The 18,290-nt window shown below is 42.4% G+C and overlaps 1 protein-coding gene across 2 annotated transcripts in view; it reads left to right on the top strand.

Annotated features, from left to right (window-relative positions):
- Positions 1 to 274: 274 nt before the first annotated feature.
- sardh (sarcosine dehydrogenase) overlaps positions 275 to 18,290 on the top strand; it is a 50,168-nt gene continuing 32,152 nt past the window's right edge. Inside the window, exons 1-10 of one of the 2 annotated variants that reach the window (XM_036528517.1) lie at positions 275 to 360; positions 652 to 734; positions 7,681 to 8,015; positions 8,317 to 8,495; positions 8,825 to 9,004; positions 10,729 to 10,852; positions 11,412 to 11,512; positions 13,379 to 13,483; positions 15,534 to 15,663; positions 17,664 to 17,750. In XM_036528517.1, the coding sequence (XP_036384410.1) occupies positions 712 to 734; positions 7,681 to 8,015; positions 8,317 to 8,495; positions 8,825 to 9,004; positions 10,729 to 10,852; positions 11,412 to 11,512; positions 13,379 to 13,483; positions 15,534 to 15,663; positions 17,664 to 17,750 (1,264 nt within the window). In that variant the 5' untranslated portion in view covers positions 275 to 360; positions 652 to 711. Of the gene's footprint in view, positions 361 to 651; positions 835 to 7,680; positions 8,016 to 8,316; positions 8,496 to 8,824; positions 9,005 to 10,728; positions 10,853 to 11,411; positions 11,513 to 13,378; positions 13,484 to 15,533; positions 15,664 to 17,663; positions 17,751 to 18,290 lie in introns of both variants that reach the window. The other variant, XM_036528518.1, reaches the window with a different exon arrangement.

Genomic DNA, 18,290 nt, shown 5'->3' with positions numbered 1-18,290 from the left:
GTAGCCTACTACTAAACTAAATTGAAGTAGGTAGTAGTACTTCAAGATCACCCACACTTAAATCCTGTCACGTGGCACAATCTTTTGAAGAACGCTAGTAATTTGTTAGCTTTCTTTTGATATCTGTAATGTCTACATTTTAACACAGGTGAAGCTCAACCGTGGGGCTGCTTCACAGTAGATTTTAACCTGGGATTCGCATTCCCAAGCATGAGGTCACGAGTGAAGCCTTAACTGGACTCCTTTTACAACGGTCTGGGTTTCTCCTGGGACTTCCAGGATTTGCCTTCGGTGTACGAGGATCTTCCCGGGTTATCGCTCCTGGGAATGATACCCGTTTCCGGAGCTTGGTTCGACCCAGTAAGTCCTAGTAAGTCTGCTTAAATGAAAATGGGGATTCGCGGATTCTCTTTTTTTTGCATACATCGCACCCCTCGCTTTTGCGACCCACTCACAATTCCCTCTATGAAAGACATCAGAAAAACTATTCCCGTGTGTAGATACTGTCGCCGATTTCAAGTTTAGTTTATTCTCTCGGAATCTCTCAGGACATGATATGACCAGTATTAACAAACTGTCTGAACACTGTTTCCGTAAGACTATTCCTATATGCAGTAGCCAGACTAACCTCCAGGCTTTATTTTAAACCAGTGACTGCCTGGTGGGTGGGGTGTATCTCGTGGTGCAATTCCATCCCTAATCCGAGTGAGCATGTTCCAGCTAAAATCGCTCAGGTAAGAAAAAAAAGACAAATCTCCCAGGGTGTGCATCTCTCGATATTTTCCTCAAACAAAACCGTACTGTCAGGGACCAGTAGCAGTAACTGCCTGATCGGTAAGTAAGATTAAAAATACTTTGTATTTGTTAATGCGCACGTGGCGCACTTACTCCAAAAACAGAAACTAGCTTTGTACAGTTTGTAGTTCCTCAGGCATGCCGACCTCCTCATATTTAAACTTCTCACTGCGGCTGTTCAGCTTTTCTATCTCTAGCACACTACACAGAGTCATATTGCGTAAATTCCTGGTTGATTTTCACGACAGTCCCTTCCACGTCTTTCTGTTTTTAAACATCTCAAAAGCAAAGCATAATTAAAAAAGAAAATTGGAGAAATAAAGTTCTGGGCGTCTACATAGGATATATGCTTAACGTTGCTGACTAACTCTGATAGTGGACCGTGTGCATTGGCCAAACAGATCTTGAGTATTGTTTGGGTTCCCAGCAAAACTAAGTTGCATTCAAATGCATGCACAAAGTACATAGATGTGGAGGAGGCCGTGCGCCTCATCGAAGTGCAAAGCTTTAATGGGGGAATATTTTCGATATTAATGTTATACATGTTTTACACGCGTCTGTGTTTTCACATTGAAGCGAGGCAAGGCTGTGTGCTATGGCGATGGTTAGACGGGACGTTTACGTGCGTGGAACCAGATGATGCAAGGACGTCAGACGACATATTTTGTTAATGGTAGTATATGCAGTGGAGTATCAGCGTCGGAATCGTTCACTTATTCACGGTGAAAACGACAGCTACTGAAGTGGTTGTACCATTTGGACAGCTCTCCTATCAAGTTAACGTATCACTGCTTCCCATTGGGTGGACTCTCAAACCAACTTTGTTTTAGTCTTTATTATTGAGAAGTTTCATTTCAGAAAAGTACAATACAAGCGAAATTTAACTCACAAAGAAACGAACTCACGGCTGTGTATTTAGTCAACTTCATTTTGTACGCGGACCAGAATTTAAATATCCTTGCTTTCTCGCTACTTTTTAACTGAGGTTTCCATTTATATGATGCAGAGGTTCTCTGGATCAGTGTTTCCCAATCCTGGTCCAGGGAACATTTATGTTTTTCCTACTAAAGACTCACTGTCTATTCTGGTTATAAATCCAGCTGACCTCTTTATCCAAATAAATCCATATATTTGGATTTGGAGTTATTTTTTTAATGGATATTCAAACGAATAGTTCCATATATTTGACAATTTGACTAAGTGGTTTGAACCACTAGTGGCTCCTTTTGAGAAGCCACTTTCAACTAAATTACCTAAATTAGTCACGGTATGTACAAATGACTGTACTAGTGACCACTACTACTACAAACCAATATATTACTACATTTTCAGACAGCTCCACTTTACTGACCCTCATGAAAGATAAGAATATCTACGTTTGTACAATGAAAGCTCTGATATTCTTGTGGGAGAAAATGACCAGAATTCCTTGACTTGAAATGCTAAGACTGGAGAGGTGGTCTGTTGTTTGCAATCAGTGGTTAATGCACACTCCATTACTATTCATGGAGTGGTCACTATGGACCATGGTGCATGGTCCAGTGGACAAATGTGGATTAAGGTATACATTTTCATTTTTTCATTTAGCAGATTCTTTTATCCACAGCCTACAAAAACTGTTTTTGTAGGCTGGTTAATAGAAGTTAATGGACAGTAGTGTTCAGCTGTAAGTGGTATAACATATGACGACAATACCTCAGACGGATTCAAAGTTGTAGTTGAGCACACCCAGGTGCCAAGGTCTTTATTTTACATATGTGATCATTTACGTTTCAAGGTTGGTGTTAAACTTTATCAGCGCTTCACTTCCTTTCTTTTGTGATTAAAAGTGTAGTCTACTATACTGATTTTTTCAATGCCTCAACACTTTCTTTTTCTTTGCCAAGCAATTTGTGGTCAGGGTTGCGATAAGCCATTTTTTAAATTTGACCACAGGATCTTCCTCATTGGACCTGTTCAGTGAGATTGCTATGAAAAACAGCTGAATGCAGTTGAATGAACATTGAAAGAAGTCAGTTGAATATTTTAGGTTAGCCGTCAAATAGAGTGATCGTGTGATCATGTGTACGTGAATGAGGAGTATAACCAGCATGCTCAGTTTGTTATGATGTGAAATCAGTGTTCTGAAGTTAAAGTTTAATACTAGTAACACTCTGTAAATATGTACGGTAAACCAGAGGAAACTGCTCTGGTCTTCTCTATGAAATTTACCAAAGTTCAATGTTGAACAACAGAGCTGACCTCTGCCAAATATAGGCAAATAGACACAGGACAAGTGCTGAGACACTGAGACAGACTTGGATATACTGGAGTCTTATAACAGTTATTAAGAACACAATGAAACCTTGTGTTTTAGTAGTATAATCAGTCATCATTATTTCTTGTTGACTTTACCTGAACTTTAACAGAAGCTCTAGGGATTTGAATTAAAAATTCATGTGATTTCTGTGGATGTCCAGGGAGAATGTGGAATGAAACTATCTGCTGTTTAAAGAATGTCTATCAGCAGGATGCTGGGATATATAGCCAAAAGTATTGAGTATAAATCTAAGGAGGCTATATTGAAATTATACAATACTTTAGCCAGACCTCACTTGGAATACTGTGTGCAGTTCTAGGCACCGCACTATAAAGCCCCTTTCACACATGCACTGAAAGCCAGAGCGTATCCGGCCCTTAGCCGGAGGAGCTGCATGTGTGAACGCAAATGTCCGAATAAGTTGTACCGGACATGTGATGGACTTCTCTCTGCCAGCTCCCTAGTAAAAAGTCCACCTCATGTCAGAGTGAGCCCATGTGTGAACAGAGCAGGCAACGTTCCGGAGAATCCACCGCGAGCGAGTGGGCGTGTTGATGATGTTTCTGTCATGCGACTGGCGCGAAACCGGAAGAATACAAACATCTGCTTCGTACTCTTTTCCGCATGCCTGTACATAGCTTTCCACTGGTTCATTGACATTGTGGATGTCCAAATACATGCTATTTTGAGTCCAATGATCATTAAAGAGATAGTTAGCTATAGCTATACTGCCAAAACTTCTCTCTTACGATGATTAATAATGTTGGTTAGTAGTTTATTATCTGGTTAGTAGCTAGCTAAGCTATAGCTAAGTAATAGCGATAGGTATAGTGAGATAGGTGAACTGGTGACCTAACATTACATAGCGAACAACAAAAACTTACCTTATTGTTATAATAAATGTATAATTAATAATAAATTATGTGTACTGGTAGCACCATTTGGATGGCTATGTGTGATTTTTTTATAGGCTACTCAAAAGTATAATAACTACATTCGCCTTCTCCTCCTCCGTGCCACATTATGTACCCGTACCACCGAAAGGTAAGACATTGAAAAGAAAAAAACTGAAAATACTTCAACTCGCGAATACTTTAGGTGATCTCGTCAATACTTTTCACTCGTGAGAATGCAAGTGGCGTCTAACTGGAAAATACCACGAGGAAATCTGGACGTTTCTAAACTCGCAATGATTTCAAGCGACAATGTAACAAACTACAAATGTAATTATTAATGGTCGCATACTGGGTACTACACTGAAAAATAGCATGCAGTATACGGTATATACTTGTGTAGCACGCAGTACACAGTATGCAGTAGGCAGTTTCGAATACAGCCACTGTGATTTCTGCAGTGTAATTTTTGCGTCATGTCCTGCCTCCTGCACGCTCTACCCACGCGCCGCCCCTCACCTAAACCAAAGCGGAGTATTTCCTGTAGGTGAGAACGCGTCTGTCACGGACAATCTCCTGTTGCCTGCTACATGTGTGAAAGGGCAATTCCAGCCAAGTTGCGGACCTGATTCTCCGCACTTTGTTCGGAGTTCATATGTGAAAACGGTTTAAGAAAGATATTGAGGCTCTTGAAAATGTTCAAAGAAGGGCAACTAAATTAGTTCCTGGCATGAAATATAAAAGCTACGAGGAAAGACTCAAGTTACTTAACCTATTTAGACTTAGTAAGAGGAGACTTAGGGGTGATTTAATAGGTTTTTAAATTTATAAAAGGACTCAATAATGTTAACTACAGTACATTTTTTTTTACGGTGAGTTTAGTCTGTAGAACAAGGGGACATAAATGGAAACTAGTGAAGAGTAAGTTCCGCACTGACATAAGGAAGTACACTATATGGACAAAAGTATTTGGCCACACCTGTTTTTCAGGGTTTGGGCTAGGCCCCTTATCTCCAGTGAAGGGCAATCTTAACGCTTCAGCATACCAAGACAATGCTATTCCAACTTTGTGGCAACAGTTGGTGGAAGGCCCTTTTCAATTCCAACATGACTGTGCCCCAGTGCACAAAGCAAGGACTATAAAGACATGGTTTGATGAGTTCGGTGTGGAAGAACTTGACTGGCCCGCACAGAGCCCTGACCTCAACCCCATCGAGCACCTTTGGGATGAACTGGAACGGAGATTGCGAGCCAGGCCTTCTCGTCCAACATCAGTGCCTGACCTCAAAAATGCTCTACAGGATGAATGGGCACAAATTCCCAGAGAAACACTCCAAAATCTAGTGGAAAGCCTTCCAAGAAGAGTGGAAACTGTTATAGCTGCAAAAGGGGGACCAACTCCATATTAAAGTATATATATTTGAATACAATGTCATTACAGTCCCTGTTGGTGTAATGGTCAGGCGTCCGAATGCTTTTGTCCATATAGTGTATTATTTTACGCAAAGAGTTATCAATACATGGAATAGGTTGCCAGGTCACGTAGTTGAGGCAGAGACCCTTGCTGTGTTTTTGGATACTGTTCAATTGAAATGGCAAGCTTAGTTGGGCTGAATGGCCTGTTCTTGTCATAATATGTTCTTATGTTCTTAGCAGAGGAATTCACTGGTATTTTGTGAAGAAAATAAATATACTGCATAAATTATCAGTTGTTTATATGGGTTCTGATGTGTTTATATGTTATTCTGATGTGCGTGGTTGTTCTTGTTGTTTTATACTTTCTTGCATGTCTTGTCTTTTACCCCAGAAACACATAACATAAACAAAGATTTTCCCTAACATTTGTTATGTGTAGTTATTTGAGTCCTCACCAAGATAACATGACATAATGCAGTTTAAAAATAAACTTGTTTTATTGTCATAAATAGTACTTTGAACAAAAATACAACAAAATATACTAAAGTTTTGATAAATAAGAGTCAAATGGATAAAAATGCAAAAAAGTTTAAAAAAGTATCATGCCATCTTAAACTATACAGTAAACTGATACAGTGACTGAGAGTAAACGCTGCTGTTGAATGCATCTAATACTACATGACTGTCTGCAACGAGGACTTGCGACTTTGGGATTTCACACAACACATTTGAAAGAGAAGCTAGATAACTTTGTTTGGCTACCAAGTCATGTTAGATACTTGTTCAGCTCACGTTTATTTACATGTCCCCTCTAGTTTAACCCTTTCGCATGTAACTAATTTTTTATGCTATGTTGTGCGTGTGTTACGTTACATGGTTCGTTATGTTTTCATTAGTGTTATTAAGCTTCTCAGAGTTTTCAGATAGCATTTCCTATATTTTTAGAGTTAAATCGGTGTTTCCTCAAAGGTAAAATTAGCTAGGAATTGCACCAGTTTTAGCATACTCGCTAAACGGCTAATCATACCGGTACACGCGAAAGGGTTAATAATTTCCAATGCCCCAACTGTAACTACAGACATCTGAGTCGCAGATATATTTACCATTGCTTCATTTAGGCAGAATAAGTTAAACACTATAGTTTAACTGCTCGTTAACATTAGCGGTCTCCCAGTGATAAACATGGCGTTAGCTAGCTTTGTGGAAAACCTAATTTAGCAGTGGACAGCGTTATAAGCTGCTGTAAGCGATGTTGCCAGAGAATTTTTTGAAGTGACAAGGGAGAAATGATAGGACCGTTATTTGTTTACTTGGCTAGAACTGACACACTCTTTCATGAATAAACCTACAATAAAGTTTGTCAACAGCTTAGCCTACACCACTCAATTACTGTAACGTTAAACATAATGTTGGTGTTTGACTGATGAAACCGGCTTTCACGTTACTACAGCAAAACCAGGCATGGCTGACATGAAGGTTGTCAGGCTTATTTGGGCTAAGAGGAGAAGTGATGGGGGATATTTATTATTATTTAAGTATTGACAATTATCAACTTACCCTGAACACTGATGATCTCTGTCGTGGGCTACTCTGCTTGACTCTGCTTGGGTCAGCAGATTGTTGTGATTTGTGGCATTCCAAACATGTGTGTTGCCAACAGTGGAGTTGCAGTGTGCTCTCTGGTGGACAAACTGCGCAACGCCAACACTTGTAATCAATGGTTGAAGGATCCATCTTCCGTCTGTCTGTTTCTTTTTTAATTGTCATTTATCGGCTGTTATAAAGACCGATACCGATTTATCTGCAATTAGCTCATATCGACCGATAATATCAGCATGCCGATTTATCAGTCGGGCTCTATTAGCTACTTACCCACAAGTTTAAATATGCAATTGAGGAGAAATAATTTGGTCTAAAGCTGACCATGACTTAGGTCAGTGTTGAACTTTTTGCTTACTAATGGTATTGAAGTCATATTTTCAGAAAACATGGATCACATGGATAAACCTGTGTTCCTTTGAATGTGTCTTTTTGTTTCCATCATGCATACTCTCCATGCCATCAAAGGTTTCACAGCTGTGAGGCATTGGAATGTGGCAAGTTGTTTCAAGTCATATGTTTACATGCATGTGTACTGCATGTGTGTGTGTGTGTGTGTGTGTGTGTGTCTCTGTGACCAGTTTGGTAATGTTGCCTCATGTTTCTGCGGTCTTTACCAGGCTTAGTGTTGGCAGAGGATGGATCCCTGTGAAGTAGATGTTGATGTTGTGTCTTTAGAATGACAGGGGCCATGGCCTTCGTGGGGACTGCAGTGCGGAGGCTGGGGGTCTGCTGCCCATCCCTCTCGCCCCTCTACTGTCCCGCCTCCCGCTGCTACAGTGCCCCCTCTGAGCCTACCACTGCAAAGAGTGTTCCTTATGAGAAGACCCTGAAGCAGGAGGGGGGGTTCAGTGGCCCCACCAAGCCCTTGCCAAAGTCTGCGGATGCCGTAGTAATCGGAGGCGGAAGCCTGGGTTGCCAGACCATCTACCACCTGGCTAAAATGGGCATGACCAATGTGGTGCTGCTGGAGAGGGACAGGCTGACTGCAGGGACTACCTGGCATACAGCTGGTACTGAGAGAAAGCAGAAAGTTTGCTGAGTTGTGTGTTTGTTTGAGTGTATGAATGTATATGTGTGCATGCATGTGGTTTTGTGTGTGTGTGTGTGTGTGTGTGTGTCAGTGGGTGTTCACGTGTCTCTGTCTGTCTTTGTATCTCTCTGTGCATGTGTATGCACACGTGTATGTGTGTGTGTGTGTGTGTGTGTGTGTGTGTGTGTGTGTGTGTGTCAGTGTGCATTCACGTGTCTCTGTCTGTATCTCTGTGTGCATGGGTGTGTGTGCGTGGCTGAACCTCTCTCTGACTCTGGCAGGTCTGCTCTGGCAGCTGCGGCCAAGTGATGTGGAGGTAGAGCTGCTGGCCCACACCAGGCAGGTAGTGAGCACCGACCTTGAGCAGGAGACGGGCCTGCACACTGGTTGGATCCAGAATGGGGGCCTCTTTATTGCCTCCAACAAGCAGCGGCTGGATGAGTACAAGCGCCTCATGTCGGTGTGAATTGACTCATGCTGGTCCGGTCTGGTCTTTGTGTGTGTTTGCTAGGGTGTGCCCCGAGGGGAGTCGAGGGGGATTATACTGACATTATTGTGTCTCTGGGAGAGGGAGAGTCCAGTGGTGGAATGCTATAACAGTTCTGCAGTGTTGGTCCAAAGCCACCTGTAATACTGAGACACAGAGCTGAGGAACAATACTGCATTATCGATGTGGAGAAAGTATAGTCAGTGCTGTCTCAGGGTGAAGAAGGCACTGAGGGTTTCACAGACCCCCAGTGTTTCTATGCTACAACAGTTTATGATAAGGTTATTCTTCATAACCTGCAGCTAGGGAAGGTGTATGGCATCGAGTCCCATGTCCTGTCACCTGCGGAGACCAAGGACTTGTACCCTCTGATGAATGTGGACGACCTCTATGGCACGCTGTACGTACCTAAGGATGGCACCATGGACCCCGCTGGGACGTGCACCACTCTCGCCAGAGCAGCCAGTGCTCTGGGAGCCACGGTAAAGCCTCTAGTTGGCATGTTGTGTGAAAAGACTCTTTTGTCTGAAAATATCTTTTAGCCAGCCACTTGTCAGGCCAGCCTGATCCTGGGAAGTTGAGGAAAAATGTTGCTCTCTAGGCTGTCTGTATACAAATGACTCCTTCCTGGGCTGATGTGGACAGTCTGTCTGCTCTCCACAAGACACTGACCAGGGATGGAATCACTGAACAGTGTGACCTAAATCAGACAGAGCAGAGCAAGCATATAAGGAGTGAGTCAATAGGGCATAGGTCAGTAAGGAGTGAGTCACATGACCACAGCCAGAGCAGTGTGGTAAAGGCCATTTTTGTCTAATGTTAAGTGGTTTGGTGCTATTTAAAAACCCAGCAAAAGGCAGCGTCATCCAAGGTGTGTAGATTTTAATATACAAACCCTTCATCCAAATTGTAGCTCCTAATGAGCTCGAGTATGTGCGTATAGAGTGAATTCAAACCCTGAAAAAATTCTCACTTGTAGAACTTTCTTAATGGTATTGGACAAACATTGTGAAGTATTATGGGACCCCCTGAGAGACATATCAACATGAACTAACCCCATTTTAAAGGTAAAAGAGGTAAAACGATCTAAATCAGCACAGTGCCTCACATTTATATGCTTTCTGCAAAACCACCCATCAATGAGCAAACTGTCTTTGATTATCAAATATTCATTGTACCTAAGCTAGCTGTTATTAAAAGATAAGATGAGAATGTTTTGGGAACCAAACCAATGTGAGCTAGTATTCCTAATGTGAATTGCACAATTGGATGCTGCCTTTCTGCAAAACATCTTCATTGAATTTCAAATTCATAACATAACCATCTGTTAATGAAAATGAACATTACTTAGCCCATTTGTCATTGAGGTTGTGCAATAATGAAGATCCTGGACACATTACAAATTCATTATTGTAATTTAATGCTTGTTGGCCAGGTGTCAACAAGTGAAGTTGTGAAACAAACCTTCCTGTGTTGTTCAGTGTGGCCCATCTCATGTCATATAGAACTTTGGAAACACAATAATAAGATCAGCCCTCAGTATAGTGTAGATAATGCAATATCACATACCCATAAATAATTGGACATTGATTGTCCAGGACCAGGAATCCTTTTAGTACCTTCTGTTATGTTGATATAATAGCTATAAAATGCACTTCTGTGTCTCAGGTATGTAGGTACTAACAGTGTTGTGTTTTTCACACCTGTTGCTCCTGGTATATGTTCCAATCGGGCTTCAGGTACTGCATTGTATAGCAATGCTTCTGGCACTTCTCTTTTCCAGTACAGCTGTTGCTATGACACCGTGTGCCTACTGGAAATTCTGGACCCTGTTCTATGTGACAGTGTGGCTGTAGCAATAGCACAGTGTGCCAGTCATTCTGGAACTCCAGTGCTATGTTCCATTGAGGCTGTGACTGTAACACAAAGTGGCAGTGTGCCTTGGTGTGTTTATTTTATTTCAATTTCCTTTATTTAATCCCTAGAAATAAAGAAACTTTTTCAAGGGGCACCTAGCTAGGACAGCATCTTTGCACACATAACAAAGATTAAAAACAGAAATGAGCAATACACAATGCAATGCAACCAATATATGAAGTCATACAGACAGAAAATATTGAAAAACAATTGCACTTGTCATGAACAGTGTTTTGAATAAGGGTTTTGAAGTAACGATTCCATCAGTAACACTGTGGTTCCCCTTAAGGTGATTGAGAATTGTCCGGTCACCGGTGTCCAGGTGCACACCGATGACCTTGGAGTGAAGAGGGTGAAAGCAGTGGAAACAGTCTATGGGATGATCCAAACTCCATGCCTCGTCAACTGTACAGGTAACTCTCACCATCACCTGAGTGGGCCTCTTCCTCAACTCCTCTCAGTGTCTTACCCAGGCAAACCGCAAGTAAAAACTTCAGCAGCATTTTCTCTGAGACATGTAGATGGGTATTGGGTGCCTGCAGTGTGTTTTTGATCTTGTAAGGCCTGTGCTTACTGGTTTGATCTTGCCACCAGATGGCAGTCAACAGCAATGAGAGAAGTCAATAAATACTTGAACCCAGGGGAAGGTAGTTCATTTGCTGTACCAAGCACCGAGTCAGAAGGCTTTCAAAACTGGTTTTTGTTGTTTGTTATATCCACCACACTAGGTGCCTTTTAATATGTCAACTGAGTTTCCAAGTGCTGACTTAAGTTAATCAATGAAAATGTCAATTGGAAGGAAAACTGCTGACGTCTTTGGCCCATGAGGCCCCATGTGGCCAACCAGTAGTGTAGACTGGAGAGTGTGTTTTTCTCACTTACAGTGTCTGTGTGTGTTGCTGATGCCTCCTGATGTGTGTGAGGTGCACAGGGGTGGGAGAAGTGGTAACACCTGTCCCTCTTATTCTGCAGGTGTGTGGGCTGTGAAACTGGGCCGGATGGCCGGTGTCAACGTGCCACTTATTGCCATGCATCATGCCTACGTGGTGACGGAGAGGATCGAGGGTATTCAGGTGAACGGGCCGCTGATACACACCCTTTCACTTTGGCAAAAGGTGTCCCATCTCACACGAGGAAAAATGTGACACCTATCTTATATGGAACAGGTTTTTTTAATATTCTGTAATATTCTGCACTGTAAATGTAGTTATATGAGGTGAAAGAGAAAACCACATTGCTGAGTAAAACATTACAGTTTTATCCCTGCCATAATGTAGCAGTGACAGGGTAAATTTCAGTCAAAGTTTTTATGCTTGCGTAATAGCCATATGCACACTCCATATATAGCACAACACTCCACCCTCAAAGGAATCACAGTTCCTTAAATGACCCGTGGCCCTTTACTCGAGTTAAGCTTGCATTAGGCTGTGCTGTGATATGCCTGCCGATCAGCCTGAATTGCTGTTTTGCTGTTTCGAATTTGTGTGCTTTGTAATGTTGGTTTTTTGTGAATGGGGCCTTGAGGTGATTTTAATCCCTCCCAGTTGTGATCAAAGCACCTACTCAGTTCACAGTCTGAAGTACGGCTTTCATAGTTGCACCATAATGGTGTAACCCCAATTTGTTGAGATCAGTATACTCCATTAAGTAACAGAGGAAAGAGGGTCATTTTGTTTAAGATATGAGATCCAGGAGTGAAAGTCATTGCAGCAATGGTAGTTTCTCTGTACTCACCAGTGGAGAAAGACAGGGGGCAATGTGAGATCAGACTGAGACCTGGCTGTGTGTAGGACTGCAGACAGGAGTCTGCTGAGATGTGTTGGGGATCTTGATGCATTAACCTTGGTTTGGGTGGGTTATGTGTGAACCCCTAGAAACTTGTGGCTGAGGTTTATAGTGACAGTAAGGTGTGTCTCTCTGGCACACAAGGAAGCTTTCATTGTGTTGTGGAGAAACGCAGTCCTACTGCTGATGACTCATTGGGGTAATGCCACATTGTTGGGCAAATGCCACAGTTTTGAGTGTGTCGAAAATCTGTCTGAAGAGCCTTCATTCTCCTCATGTTGTGACAGCCCTTGTTAGCTACGGAGCCCTCACTACCACCCTGGTAATGGTGGCAAGGTGAGGAGGTTTGGGAAAACATGCAACTCCACTAGCTCGTAAGTGGGCAGGAGGGTAATAAAAGAAACAACGAGAAGTCCGTGGAGTGGCGGCGCACCTTAGTGTATTTATATGGTTACAAAAATGGCCCACTAGGTTTTGCCATGGTTATTTACTGTTCATGAAGGGATAAACAAACATGCAATGTCCCCCCCAAAAAGGAGACGAAGTACAACTACCCAACATTTCCTGCCGTTCTTCATACTTTATAAAAATATATGAAACTCTTAAAGAGACAGGGCCAAATGAAAGTCAGCTGTTACTGTGTGTGTGTGTGTGTGTGTGTGTGTGTGTGTGTGTCTGTATGTATGTATGTATGTGAGTACAACCCAGGTTGTTACTGCCCCATGAGGGATATGTAGTGTGGATCCCAGGTGTCAAATCCCAGGTGTATCACCACTGTTTCTGCCTTGAAGCAGAAAACCAGGTGCAAATTAATCCACTTAAACTGGCATCAGAAATGTTTTATGGGTCAGAGAGGTGACAACCTTCTCACCCACAAGCAATGAAGAACTGCACTGAACACATCCACCTTAATACTGCTGCATTGAACATTGTGCCACTAACACTGTTGCACTAAGCAACTCAGCCTGGGCTACAGAGAGGACTGTTTGTGGAGAACTTTGATGTAAATTTCTAATATCAGGCTCTACATTCTGATGTCTTGATAAATAACAATGGTTTCTCTCTACGTTTAGATCCCGATTCAGCAGGAAGCTGAACTGTTGGGCTCTTGGATATATAGTAATATGTATCTTGTATTTCACCCTCCTCCACAGAACATGCCCAATGTGCGGGACCATGATGCATCCGTCTATTTGCGTCTCCAAGGAGATGCTCTGTCAGTGGGAGGTTATGAGAGTAATCCCATTTTCTGGGAAGAGGTAAGAATATGGATGTGCGTGTGTATGTGTGTCCGTGGTCTGTGCATATGTGTTTGTTTTGAATGTGGTTGTATGGGTGTTTGCCACTATATATTTTTGTGTTTTCATGATTTGGCTGTGAAAAATATGCATGCTTAATGCTTTTCATGTGTTGTGTGTATGCTATGTACATGTTTGTTCGGTGAAAAAGAAATCCATGTATTATAAGGAGCATCACCATTCCTCTCCCTCCCATACATTGCACATGGAAGAACTTTTCAAGGTACTTCAAGCTCACAGTTGCTGAAATATTTTGTAGATGTTCTTTCTAATTTTGGGAACTGCAGTGATTCTCCACAGAGAGATGTAGGCAGAGAGTGTACAACAAATACATCTTTATTTGTGTGTGCCCTCCCAATATACAGTATGTCCCTTTGTAGGTTAAGCATAGTATAAGCACATAATATTGTGTGTTTTGTGCTTTTAATGTGGCATGTATGTTACTTCATTGTAACGGCCATACATCAGAACAGAATCAGCAGCAGCATCACATCCACGTCCACTTCACAACAGATAATTTAATCCATCCCTCCATCCCTGTTGCAGAAATTTCAGAGGGATTTGTGCTATTGCCTTTTATTTGTTGAGGATGTTTAGGAATAAAATTGTTCATCTGTGTAATCCCACCAAAAAGCTGGATCAATATCCACAAAAACTCTCTGACAAAGAGTTTATCAAATCCCCCTCATTATCCAGGCACGCCTGTATCATCTTCATTAGAGGGAAGGTCACAAATACCTGCAATCACCGCGTTTTTATTTTTAAACTTGACCCTGTGGATTCCCAGCAACCAGACTGGCATTTTTAATGTTTTATATGTTCAGCATTTTGCTGCCTGAGCTGTCAGCATCCTCAGAGTGTCTAGCTGACTAATGGGCCCGACTGAGCCTCCTGCTTCCAGATTTGGTTACACTCATTGCACAGACACACAGACCAACTGTCAGATTCTCCCTAATGGATCAGGTGCACAGAGGGGGAGGGTTAGAGGAAACAGATCACTGCATCTTACATCCCCATTAAACCACAATCAAAAACTCTTCTGCTGCATGCATGTCACTTATGATGCATGCCTTTCACAGAACATTGTTCACTTTCTCAAGCAATTAATACAACACTCATGCTTGGAAACTGATACATGTGGAAATTGCTCTAATACCCTCGAAAAATTGAGTACATGTCTCAAAATGAAACGAGAATCAAAACAGGTAGTGAAGGGTGAGAGCAGTCACCCCACCCAGGCTCAAACCTGGGTCTACGGGATACCAAACTGCAGCTTTGACCGCAACGCCAAAGAGCCAATTGTTATCTCTAAGCATACAGCATCAGCTATGTCTCACAGATGAAATTAATACTACACTACACACTACACACAACAATGTGATTAGTTTCTTGAGTGCATGTCATCTCTCTCTTTGTTCTACTTTTTGATAAGCCTAGAAGTTGCTGGAAGGGCTACATTCTTTTTCTCCCAGTTAGCTTCACTCTTCAGTAGATTAGAACAGAAAGAATATTTCACTCAGAAAATGAGAAATGTATTCGTATTATTTGCTCATTATTGTATATTTTTCTCTTTAAAAGAGATACAGAGATGCAACACACACATATGCATACACACAGAAATAAATCAGGTTATCTAACAATACGCAACAAAATATATGTTGGAAATATAAGCTCTAACTGCTCACTGAGTATCCATCCTTTGATATTTGTCAGTTCACATGTTTTTGTGAGTTTGTGAGTTTGACATATAAGTGTATATAAAGTGTTGTTGCCCATGGGTTGCCGTTGTTGAGGTCAGTTTGGTGTGACCATGCTGTTGCTTCTGTGTCATGCTCAGGTGTAGTACACACTATGGTGATGTCAGTGTTTGAGTAGACAGTGCTGTTGCTTGTGTGTCCTGTTGAGGTGTGGAACACTATGGTGAGGTCACTGAGCAGACAGTGGTGTTGCTCCTGGGTCCTGTTGAGGTGTAGAAGGCTATGGTGAGGTCACTGTTTGTTTAATCCTGCAGGTGTCGGATAAATTTGGCTTCAGCCTGTTTGACCTGGACTGGGACATCTTCATGCAGCACATTGAGGGAGCCATCAACCGTGTGCCTGCACTGGAAAAGACTGGCATCAAGTCCACTGTCTGTGGGCCAGGTACTCTTCACTCTGACACACACACACACACAGATGTATGCATGCATGGATACATTACACAGGTGTGTATACACACATATGCACAGACATACACAAAAATATGCAATATACAGGGTGATGTGTCTTAGTGGGACTGGCTTTCTTTTGACTCTTAACTTCACATGGCCAGTATTCCCATTAATCGTATTAACGTGATGAAATGTGGGGCTCTGTGTTTTAGGTGCGTAGTCTCTTCTATAAGAGTAAGTTGTTTCAGCAGTGTGGTCTCTCCTGTCACACTGCTGTATTTTCAGGTATGATTTCTCCTGTCATAGCACTGTGTTTCAACGGTATGGTCTCCCCTGTCACACACTACTGTTTTCAGTGGTATGGTCTCTCCTGTCACAGTGTGGTGTTTCAGTGGTATGGTCTCTCCTGCCACAATACAGTGTTTCAAGAGTATACTCTGCCCTGTCACAATGTGGTTTTTTTAGAAGTATGGTCTCTCCTGTGACACTGCTGTTTTTAGAGTTGCAGTCTCTCCTGTCACAGTGTGAGGTTTTAGCTTTGTGGTCTCTCCTGTCACAGTGCTGTGTTTCAGCAGTGTGATCTCTCCAGTTTTTTTCTCCTGTGGGGGCTGCTTCTGCCACACAGTCTCTCCTGCTGTAGTGTGGCATGGTATTTGCCTTGGTGTGTAGGGGCTGAGCAGCGTCCTGGCACCTGCTTGTAGTGCGTAGCTATTTTTTGTGCTGTTTGTGTTTATTTTTTCTTTCTTTGTCTTATTTATCTTATTCACACAGCATGGCTTTTTTGATATGCTTTACCTTGCACAATTTTGCAGTACACCTCATCTATTTTCATATCCTCTGTGGTCTCAAATCTTTTTAAACCCCTTTCTGATCAGGGATATCACCTCTCATCACCTTCCCAGACATTATGAATGTGGAAGAAAGCTATAAGAGGTACCTCCAGCTCACGGTTTCTCCAGCATCATGCCAGCATTCTCCCTAATGCTCTGGAGAACATAATAAATGCATTCATGTGCACATCTCAATCCCATTAAGCTGATAATGGATGGGGTGTCCCAATGTTGTTTATCTCTGAGCAAGGCAAGCAATTCCTCAACAGGATTAATATGGAGAACACAGTCTCTGTCCTGCGCTTCCCTAGTGACAGTATCGCAGCACTACTTTGGCCACATGATCAGTGTCTGAGAAATTCTTCCTAATCGCATTGAATTCCCCATTACTCTTTTGTAGGGGGAAGTACTTGCAATACGTGTAGCTAGATGTGTTTCTGATGTCATTGAGCATCAACCTGAATTGTTGCAGTAGGTGTGGTGGTTGACTGGGCTCAGCCCCTCAGTAGGTGCAGTGATTAACTGGGCTTGCTCCTCAGTGGGCGTGATGGTTGATTCAGCTCTGCACCTCAGTAGTTGTGGCGGTTAATTGAGCTGTGCCCCTAAGTGGGTGTGGCGATTGATTGGGCTTTGCCCCTAAGTGGGCGTGGTACCTCACTGCTGACTCTTAGTGCTGCCCGGGCTGGGCAGGGTAGGGGTTTGACTGGGCTGGTTTTCTACACAGGGGCAGTCAGGCAGCAGGAGATGTCCCATCTTGCCCTGCACTTAAGGACAGATGAATAAAACATGGCCTGTGTGATTCCTTTCTGATCTGAGATGAAATGCTCTAGTAATTTTCTCTCATGTGGAATAATGGCAAAGGTATGTTCAGTATCCATCTGCCTGCTCTTTGCTCATCGATTGTGTCAAAGACATCTGCATTCAGGGTCATGCTCTCACCTGCATTTAACAGACCGCCTGCAGAATGTAAAATGAAAAAAGAAATTCTGTGTCTCTGAAAAAGACCCCACTTGATCATCATGCTTTAGATAGTACTAGAGGTTATGTTATAATGTATTGTGTAAATTCTTTCATTGAAGGAGCTTCACTGAAGCAGTGTAAAATTCTGAATAGCCTACAGGAATAATGAAACAGCCTTAATCATTTGAGCTTTTTTCTCCAGAATCCTTCACAGCGGACCACAAACCCTTGATGGGTGAGGCGCCAGAGGTTAGGGGCTTCTTCTTGGGCTGCGGATTCAACAGTGCAGGTAAGGTGGCAGGTGAAAGTAGAATGGTTCTGAGAAGGGATAACATGTTGTTATGGACTACCTGTGGCAGATGAGAGGTGAAAGGTGAATGAAGGCTTGGAGTAAGGACTGTAGGCATGAGGGAGGTGAAAGAGTGAAATGGGGGGGGTGAGGTAATCTCTCGTCCTTCCTGCTGTATCAAGGTCTTTCCAGCACCAGTCCCATCAGAAACATGGACAGTAAAAGGCTTCTCTTCCATATCTGAGAGATCCACTGGCCTTTGAGTAAGCCAGTGACTTGTGGGAGCCAGTGCAGTTGGCCTGTTGGTGCTTCAGTCAGCTACACAGATCAACCATTGTGTGCATTATGTCTGCTTAAACTCTGTCTACATTTGTTAAATATCAGTGCATTACACATTACTCTCTTCACCACCACCACAAGGTAATATAATATGTAGTAGTATAGATACAACTGTGTGAATTATTTATTCCCTTTAAATATGCCATTATACAGGGTGACTTACATAATTTGCACTCAACATGTACCCACTTACACAGCTAC

The sequence above is a fragment of the Megalops cyprinoides genome, chromosome 5 (assembly GCF_013368585.1).
Source record: "Megalops cyprinoides isolate fMegCyp1 chromosome 5, fMegCyp1.pri, whole genome shotgun sequence".
In the NCBI taxonomy this organism is placed as follows: Eukaryota; Metazoa; Chordata; class Actinopteri; order Elopiformes; family Megalopidae; genus Megalops; species Megalops cyprinoides.
This window is presented reverse-complemented; position numbering and strand designations above follow the sequence as displayed.